Consider the following 10,371-nt stretch of genomic DNA (forward strand, 5'->3'; position numbering starts at 1 on the left):
GACAGCTGGCTATTTTTTTCTCATATTATCTCACAGAACAGTAAAAACAAATAGAAGTGTGATGTGGGGGTGGCCCACGTGTCACTAGTAAGATACATGTCCGTATATACATAGTAGTCTTTGGTAAGATAATTAAGATCACCTTACTTGGTCTCAGTTGTGCGCAGAAAAATATTCGAGTCGGTTGCCAGCTGTCAAACCTTTTTTCCATATTAATTATTCATTAATTAGGGCGTGTTGTTCGGTATTAGAGTGGAAAAATGATAGCAGGCGAAATAATATCAGCAATGGAGGCATTTCATACCATCGGTAACACAGAACTATATCGAGATAGAAGGAAAGAGTGTATGTACCTCGCGTGGCGAAAAGACGATTAATCATCGTCTTTGCTCGCCACGATGCTCAGTCCGCTCTCGACCGCTCTCAGTGTGTGACGTACTAATGCAAACAGAAAATGACCCCATGCTCGATAATTAACTGTGCAAACACCACCAAAAAAGTTAAAGGTGTCAATAAAAATATTTCCTTTCACCTGTAAGTACTTTTTGCCCTAAAATATCTATTATTACTTATAAAACAATTTATTTTTGTGCTCCGTATTAATTTAATATAAATGGTTACGGAATGATGCAACTTTTCCATTACGGTTTTAATTTTACACGCCAGACTGGACATGCATTGAAAACCAGCAATGAAAATAAAACATTCCAAACTGTCGAAACGCGGTAAAGGTTGATTTCTCATTTTTCTGTCAAAAATAAGCTTATAGAGTTGTACTCCACGATTTTCAATGCCGATTTCTTAGTCGATTCAAATCGATGCCTATTGAAAACAGAAAAATGATAATTAATTTTTAATCCTATAATATTATTGTTAGGTATATCGATGGTTTAAAATATATTTACTATATTATACTTAGTGCAAATTTGTTTCAGTTTTCCGAAATATTCTCTTGTGAAAAAATAAATGGATTGAAGCAACGGGTCGTAAAACTGGTTTCCTACGAAACACAGGCTGATTTGTTCCATACATTTTCACGAAGATTCGTTTACTGGCCCATCAAAGTTTCGGCGAATAATGTTAAGTGGTTGAGGAGTTCCTTCCGTCTCCATCATTAGCTCAGCACCATGATACTAGAATTTTATATTGTCACCTGACTTGCACATGTATGCAAACTTTCAGCTCAATAAGTTGATTAAAACTACTTTAATATTCAATTACAAGATTTGATACATACATACATTCATATACACATGCATACTAATGAAGTTTAAGTTAATAAAAAGCTTGTAAAAATTAACATACATTTTTATTCTCATTATTCTGTCAAGGTCAAAATCGATTCCCAATTCAATTCTATAAAATGTTTTAACTGCCTACTTAGTTTCTATTTAATTATTTTGACGTTGTGAACATCACTAAAAGACTCGCGTGACGTCAAAATACCTACGCAAAATGTTACACGGTCGGTTCTCATATTAATCGACGAACTATTTCCTTCTATCTCGATATAGTTCTGTGATCGGTAAGTCTTATTTTAATTTATTTTAAATATATTTTGTTATAACTTCGCTTGTCGTAATTTGTCAAAAATTTATAAAAATATTAAGTCAAAATGAACCTTAATCCATAAGAAATTAGTACTTATATAGATTGAACAGCAAACAAGACTTTCTGGAATATTATTGCAATAAACAAACGAATGTCGGTTTAGTGATGGTTGTAGGGCATATCGACAGTATCGATACTTTAGAAAAGACAAACATTATAAACTTTAAATTTTATTTTATTTTTCCTTAGCTTTCATTTATCTAATTTATTTATAGATTTCCCAAAGAGGCTAATTTAAAAGAGAAATGGATAAATGCAACGTGACGAGTTAACTGGATGCCGAACAGCACTAAGAAGTCTAACAAAGGCCGCCGATACATCAAACCTACGGCAGTTCCAAGATTTAAAATAATGAATATTTTCTGTTTGTATTTTGTAAATATAGATTTATACTATTCTATTCCGTTTTTTATTTAAAGAAAGAAAGAGAAAAAAGAAAAGAAACATTTATTTATCAAGGACAGCACAACACACACACATAAAACATAAAATTAATAACATAAAAAAAAGCAAAACAATTTTATTGAAGATTTTATTGAAGTGTGTCATACGATCCTGACAAAAAGGAGACAGCTCAGCATATGCTGCAACGTTCAGGAACGTTGCCAGCGCTGTTTTTCAGTGCCCCCCTTTATTATGAAGGCTTCGAGTTGGGACGAAAGGAGTAATAATATGAAAAATAATAATATAGGCGTAGGGATGTGACGACCCCATCGCCCCCGGTTGGCATATCTACAATAGATATCCCAACCGTGCAGTCAGTCACCCCGCAGGGCACCTTGTGGCGAGGTGTTGGGGAGTAGCGACCCCGCGGGAACCGAGCGCTCCCGGGGGAGGTCCCTGTCCTCACCTCTGGGCTGTCCCGGTGGCAGTTCGGAGTGAACAATGACGAGGTTCAGGATCCCCCACCTCTGGCTTGCCTTTGTTGGCCGTCCAGAGTGGAGCCGCTAGAGCTATATGCTCGGGGGTGGAAGTGTCTAATGGCGTAATAGCGGGGAAACCCGCTCCGGGCCCGCGGGCTCGCGATGGTGAAACCGGTGCCGCACCTCTCTACACCCCCAGCCGTTCAGCTGATGTTGCCCCCTTGTTGCCATTATCGGTAACCTTTTTGGGAGCCCATCGACCGAACTGGCGAGTCACCGTCTGCCATAATTTTCAATTTTTAATATTGAAAAGGCAGACGTCCATAGCCCCCATAGACCCAATATACCAGTCCATCTAACACCCCCTTCCATAACCCAGTTTTATTCATTTCCATTTTTCTGCAATAGTCCTACATTGGCCGCGGACTGCCCAGGGCTGTATCTCTATAGTGCAGCCATGGGCAGGCTGCGGCTGGTGTCCCACAACACATTAAATTCTCTAAAGGGCCTCTGCGTGTTGGACCTGTGTCCCCACGTAAGCCTTCCAAAGGACCGGGTATCATCCTTACGGCGATACCCGTGTATTATGGAGAGAAACATAATAATATGAAAAGACATACTTATTATTAATAAACATACTCCAAAATGTGGCACATTGTACTATACTCATATAATAGAAAGAAAAAAAATGCACAAAAAATATTTATTTGTGAATTATCGATAACAAGGCTGACATCCCTTAGAGCATAGCATCAGATTAATATCAAGTTAATGTCATTAATGTAGAGTGACACAAATTTCAACCTTATTTCTATGTGTTGAGGTTCAAAGTTATATGTATCGAAAACTAACGCCCTCTGTTGTGGAGTAGCTGAATGTTTTTCGAATTTGGAATTTCGGAGCAAAGAGAAACAAAACAGCTAATATGCCTAGGGATGTTATATTAAAATAAACCGTAACAGGTTGCGTTAGGGTACATATTGAAATGCTGAATTTATAACCTAAGTCAGTTTTTACTCAAATTAAGCTGTCCAATCAAAGGCATAGTTTACTTGTAGTGTACTACATAACTATCGGTTTAAATGTGTGGGTTTGGCGACACTGGTTTTCATACTAATTATGACATTATAGCACTTCTATTTGTTTTTACTGTTCTGTGTATTATCTAATGTATTTTCCACAGGGTATTTTCACAGATAGTTTTCCAATTACAGAGCATAATGCGACTCAGTGGCGCATCAAATGCACCAGCAGGTTGCGCTAAGTTCAGTGTTGAAAAAAAAAATTAGCAATATCCTCATCAATGTGTAAATAAAGTGGTATGCACTAAGGGTATGCATAATAATTGGTTGAAAACTATTTACGGTTATTTTAAGTAATTTGGATTTTGATTATTTCATTAACATTTTTTTCAGTGTTTGTACCTTCATCCATACTTATATTTATTTTTTTAACACAATTTGACATTGATTATCCCTTATTAAAACGCTGGGAGCTATACTTCCCACGTCTCAGATTGAAGTAAATCGTGTTTTATTTTTATATGCTTAAACCTAATGCAGTGTAATATTTATCTACGCAATCTTAACATTTCAGACGTATTTCAGAGAACTTTTTTCATGGAAACACTTTTCAGAGAATTATTACATGTCATGGAAAACACACGTCAAAGTCAGGTGACGTGATTTTGCCACCGAAAACGACCGTTACTTTTTAGTTTTTTGTGTAGTGCTGAAAAAAAATTAGATAAGTAGATTTGAGTTTTAGCTATGTAAACTAGACTATATTACGGTTGCGTGAAACGTAAAAATATGCCCAGAATCTTTCGTTTATACCTTGGTAGAGTCGATTGAACTTAAGTCTATAAGTGGGAAGATATCATCCCAGTGTTCTTCACTGCACACGACATTTGGAAATTCTATATATAAAATCCGTGTGTCTAAATAATATTTTTTAGTTGGTTTAAGCAACTTATTTATTATTATTCATTATTTCCTGATCAGATAATTAGACATCTTAACTCAATACATTAGTATTTACCTATTGCTTTTATTTTGTTTTAGAAAAATGCCTTGTTTATGTTGAAGTCAATCATTTTTCAATACCCGAATTCTTCCCTTAGTAAAAGAAACTTGCATTGATGAGTATAAATATGATCTATATAATTTTTTACGATAATATTTAATTCACAAGTGGAGTCAGGGCAACTAGCTAGTGTTTGAAAATATTGGTGTCATACTAGGACACTGGGAGACTGGGAGCTATAGTTCCCACCTTTCCAACCTTTTTACAAGAGAGAACAGATGACGGGATATATACTTCCCACCAAAAAAAGGTTACTTCTCCCCCACTAACCCCTCTTTTGTGTGCATTTTTGAAATCTATGACCCAAAATTACCCAGGAACGTATCTTACTTTTTTGTTAACTCCTCCACAGGCTCGCGTTTGAATAAGGGTTATTTCGAAAAAACTACAATGAAACGATAGCTTTAAATTTTTTTCCAACATTTAATAATATTACCGATAAATCGATGTGATTCAACGATAAGCATTATGCCGCAATGCGCTCTATTGCTGTAATTGGAAGGGATAGTGTATTTTCCTCAGTATTTTCTAGATTTCAATATTTTATAGCGGCAATAATTATATATTATGTCAAGATTCAATTGACACTTGACATTATTGTCATTATTCACTAATCTACATTCTACACCAAAATCTCATGCCTTTTTTATTTGGATTTTTTGTGATAGGTTAAGATTTCAAAGTTATACAAATTAAATAGTCATGCTTTATTAAATGAAAGGTATTTACCGCGCATGCACACAAAATGACTTCAATAACTCGTTTATTTGTGGGCAATCTTCCGGAAAATGCAAATGAAAAACTTATACTGAATGCATTTTCTTCTTACGGAGATGTAACTAACATTGATATCAAGTGTAAGCCTGATCCAGAGAGTGATAAAAAACGATTTGCTTTCGTTACTCTTTCCACATCTGAAAATTATATTGAGTCATGTAAGTCCTTTGATATTAAGTATTGAGTAAAAATAAGAAATAGAATAAAAATTAACAAATAAAATTGTTCCCCAGGCTTAAAGCATTTTTCTAATGAAGATTTTCTTGGTAATAGACTATATGTGACAAGAGCTCGGGAAAGTTTTTTAGAAAGGTTACAAAGGGAAAGAGAACAAGCACAGGGAATTAAAAAGCCCTCTGCAGAGGTTGGTATATGATTAAAATTTAATGTTCACTTGTTCTTATACATTTACAAGAATAAATGTACACATCTGTATTATCATGATTATTGCATGTATATATTTATTTTTGTCAAAAGCTCTTGTTTGTGAATTACATATTTTTTTTTAAATAGTAAAATCCACTTGAATTAAAAATACCTGTGATTCAGTTTATGAATTAAATTGTATTATTTCAGCCTGCTCAAAATGATTTTAGCACAAGAAATGATCATGTCTTTGATCAAAACAGAAAAAATAAAAGAAAATTTTTAAATGATGATGATTTGCATAGTAATGATATAGTACATTTGCAAAGTAATAAAATAACAAAAACTGATAATTATGAAAAAAATATTAAGCAGACACCACAGATAAATAACGTAAATAATATAACAGATAAACCTGGAGATAAAAAGCAGGAGTCAGAAAAGAAAAGGTTAGAATCTATGAAAAGAAAAAGACAAGAATTTAAGGAAAAGAAATTGATCATTAAAACCGGTCTTACAGGAATTGTAAGTATAGACTATAGAGTATACACTGTTTCTATATATTTTAGTTACGCATATTGTAATTTTCTTTTACTTTCTATCGAGTATAAGAAGCAAATTTTTCTTACTTATATGGTACCTACACACAACAACAAAAAATAATACAATGTTACTATTCTATCATAGAGTTGATTGAGTTTCCTTGCCTTTCGTATTTTTATTCACATTGACCATTTTAAATTTTAATAAAGCATTTATACATAGGAGTTAAAGATAATAATTAAAATTCTATACAGGATAAAGTATCAAACAAAAAGATAATATTTACTGACACGGGAGAAGAAAATATTTCTGTAAATGGATCATCTAGTATAAGTAATGGACTCGAAAACAGAAATAACTTGTTTGACGATGAGGATAGTGATGATGGTATCAATTTTAATATAAAGGAACAATTTGAGGGCAAAAAAGGACAAAAGGTAATATATTTTGTATAACTTTTAAATTTCATCTTTAGACCATTACCATTGACTATTAACCTGATGTCTCTACAACTACGACATTGGGGCCTTCAAGAAAAGAGCTTATTTGTCCATTAAAGGCCGGCAAAGCACCTGTAGCACTCCTTGTGTTACAAGTGTCTATGGGCGGTGGTGACAACTTAACATCAGGTGGCCCACCTGCTCCTTTGCTTGCTCTGACATAAAAAAAAACCCCAATATATTGTATAAATGCTTGTAACAGTTTTATATGCATTACTTACGTTAATGGGTTTTACAGGTACTTGATTTACAATCCAGATATAAATCGGACAAACGGTTTGTACTAGATGAAAGATTTGCAGATGAATCAGATGAAGGTGATGCCGTAGCAAGTGAGAAACAACTTGAAGAAGATGAAACTGTTGAGTTAGAACGGGCTGACGAAAAGAGCAAACAAGTAAAAATATTACAAGATGTCTTGGGTGTTGCTATTCGATCTAACCACACGAAACCACAAGACTCTTCTAGTAAAACAAAGTGAGATAAAGCTAAAAAAATTATTGATAAAAAGATTTTTTGTTTTTTATTTTTTTTTCTAATGTTAAATTTATTATTCTAGGGCAAAGCTTGGGATGTTACGATTTGATCCCTTACAACCTGATCATGCAAAGTTCTTAGCACCAGTAGAACCAAAAGAAGAAGTTTCAAAGAAATCTAAAAAGAAGAAATCCAAAGACAAGGAAGAAATACCAGAATATCAACCAGTGGTGGAAGTGGAGAAGGTTGAAGTGTCGAAGGAACAGTTTTACGAAGTCAGCGATGTTTTAAAGGAAGCTATTGCACAACCAACATCATTTAGTTTACGTAGCTTGTTCTCTAAAAGGGAACCTACTGAAGAAGGTAAATACTAAATATTTCTTGCAAATCACAGGAAATTATATTACCAAGTTTTATTTACTTGTTCATATTGTTTTTGTCATTATATTATGTTTTGAAAAATAGTAATTTTTATGTGTATGACTTTATTTTGATAATTTGTACCATTTTTTTAGAAACACCAAATGACACAGAAGAAAGCATACCATTAGTGAAAACTAAAGATAAAAAAGTAAAACATCCCTTGGATCCTGGTGAAAAAAATCCCTTTGTGTATGATTCTTCGGAATCTGAAGATGAAGGTGAACCACTTCATAAAGATACACTTATAACAGAGAAAGTTGAACCAAAGGCTGTTTGGAGGGAAAATTTATTTTTGTCCCTGTCCTTTGATAACAGATTGAAAGGTAAAATTATTAGAATATTATTCTTCAGTAGTAAATGTAAAGCTTTATAGAGACTGTATTCATTAAGTATCCATAGTCTATAATCCCGTAACTTATCAAAATAATGTTACCTCAAGGTATCATCAGTACCAAAGTATAGTTATTATATTTTCTGTTTTAATTTCTAATAGTTATAATACCTGTCTGTGGACACAACAACTGCATTCAATGTTAGAAATTTAATTTTTAATATTTAACTTTTTCAGAGGGTTTAGAATTCTTTAACCAGCCTTTAGAAGGCGAAATCCCGAAAGAAAGGCGGCAATTGAAATCAGTTATGAAAAAGCGACTGTACAATAAAGAGCGTAAAAACAAGATGTTCCAGAAAAAGATTGGTGGGCGAAAGAAGACTATGAAAAAAAGTTATAATAAGAAAAGCTGATCTTGTAATATATTTGAAATAAAACAGTTGAATTCATTCTGTATTTTATTTATTAACTACAATTTCATAACCGGCATTACAAGTAATCTTAACGCCTCTTCCATGTAGGCTTCTTCCTAGCACCAGGCTGTCCAGGCTTCTTACGTTCCCTTCTTCTGTGATCCCTCGTAAGCAAACCTGCCACTTGCATTGATTCAAGCATTGGTTGATCAACAAAACTACGTAGACCCCATGCTATTCCCCAACGAATTGCACCAGCTTGGCCAGATGGTCCACCTCCTTCAATATTACATTCAACATCGACTCGATTTTCCATTCCAGTAAAAATTAATGGAAATATAACTTGTTCTCTACTTTGAGTATCTTCAAAGTAGGTGATATCTTTTCCATTGATAGTTATTTTGCCTGTACCTGGTGATCGAATGGTTACATCACCTCTAGCCTTTTTTCTCAAACATTCATAGGTGGTAATAAAAGAACGACCCTCTTCATCAAAACTAGGTTTAGGAATTTCCAGTGCAAATTTCTGAGTAGACAATGGTTTTCTAAATTTTTCAATAAAATCTATACATTTGTAGGCATATGGTAGTGATACAAGTCGTTCCATGACCAATTTGAAATTGTCATATTCCAAGTCAGTAATTTTCTCCACCAACATTACTTCTAATTGATCTTTAGTAACCCAAAGACTTGTAGCTAAGTCCAGTTTAGAATTTTGGTCAGGAACAGCTTTTTTTCTTATAACTTTATCTTCAAACTTGTTAAGGTTTTCAATATGCTCAGCAGCATCATACAATAATTTGAAAAAATTAGGCTTTCCTGTGTAAAACAGAAAGTGATGAGGTCTACCAGCTTCATCAAATTCCGCGGCTTTTCGGGCTGGAAATACTTCTTCAGGTGGTTTCATCAAAGGACGAGCAGCAGGATCGTATATGCCACTTGGGAATAAGTATTCAATGGCTCTGTCAACATCTTTCTGTGTAAATGTCTCTGGGTCTTCTCCCATCATATTAGCGAGATGTCTTTTACCAATTTTGTATTCGACTTCCTGTTTTTTCATAAATTCATCATGTTCTCTAGCCCGTTCTAAGTAGGCCTTCATAGCTTTGCTGATAGTTCTTTTTCTACTTAATGTTTCCCAATCCGTAAATTTACTGAAAATATCATCTGCATTTGTTGTCGCTTTACTACTGTAATTTCGTACATGTTTATAGATCGAGTTGGATAAAATTGGATAAGAACACTTTGTAACAGGTATAACCTGCTTAATGGTTAACTTTATAACATTGGACATCTTGTAGTCTATAAATTAATTAGACGGACATAATTATCCACGTAAAATACAATTATGTTCTCACTTAACAGATAATAAGTATTAATTTATTACAATTCAAATACAAATGTGCAAGGAAGCCTTTAATCCTAATCACAAAAATATCATCGACTTCATTTGTCATAAAATGTCATCATGACTTTGACTTAGGTACCTACTAAAAGTATCCCGATTCACGATTGCCGATTCACCTGTGGGCTGTGACACAGAACTATGGCTGTGAGCTAGGTACAGGCTGTGGACCTGTGGTCCCATAGTATCCGCCAGGGGCTACCATCGGCTTACATCTTTGATCTAAGCCTTAGATTCCTACATGGAAAGATAGGATCACATTTTCGGTTAAAATTAGAGATAAATTTTCTGATAGTATCTATTTCTGTTATAACCGTAAAATATCCCATGAACGTAATTGTACAATTGTACCTTTTATTTATAAACAAACCGAAATTTGGTGAATAAGGATGTCCTAAAAACAATACAATGCCATTTCATTAATAAAGTCACCAGTTGCAAGCAGTGGAAAAAAGTTCATGGGATTAGCAAGGGGTTAGCGCCTTTAATAATTATTATACTATATTATATCAAACATACGAACTCTTCAGTTTTATATTCTTAGTATTGATAACAATAACATAAAAATTCATAAACC

The 10,371-nt window shown here is 34.0% G+C and overlaps 2 protein-coding genes across 2 annotated transcripts; one reads left to right on the forward strand and one right to left on the reverse strand.

The window, feature by feature from the left end:
* Window positions 1-5,179: 5,179 nt before the first annotated feature.
* Window positions 5,180-8,425, forward strand: LOC123699118 (probable RNA-binding protein CG14230). Its single transcript, XM_045645993.1, has 8 exons — window positions 5,180-5,494; window positions 5,570-5,700; window positions 5,913-6,227; window positions 6,500-6,682; window positions 6,984-7,222; window positions 7,305-7,585; window positions 7,738-7,968; window positions 8,214-8,425. The coding sequence occupies exons 1-8, from the start codon at window positions 5,305-5,307 to the stop codon at window positions 8,387-8,389; spliced, it is 1,746 nt and encodes a 581-aa protein (XP_045501949.1). The 5' UTR covers window positions 5,180-5,304; the 3' UTR covers window positions 8,390-8,425.
* On the reverse strand, window positions 8,422-9,844 carry LOC123699119 (28S ribosomal protein S9, mitochondrial). Its single transcript, XM_045645995.1, has one exon. The coding sequence runs from the start codon at window positions 9,681-9,683 to the stop codon at window positions 8,478-8,480; it is 1,206 nt and encodes a 401-aa protein (XP_045501951.1). The 5' UTR covers window positions 9,684-9,844; the 3' UTR covers window positions 8,422-8,477.
* Window positions 9,845-10,371: the final 527 nt, after the last annotated feature.

The sequence above is a fragment of the Colias croceus genome, chromosome 17 (assembly GCF_905220415.1).
Source record: "Colias croceus chromosome 17, ilColCroc2.1".
Classification (NCBI taxonomy): domain Eukaryota; kingdom Metazoa; phylum Arthropoda; class Insecta; order Lepidoptera; family Pieridae; genus Colias; species Colias croceus.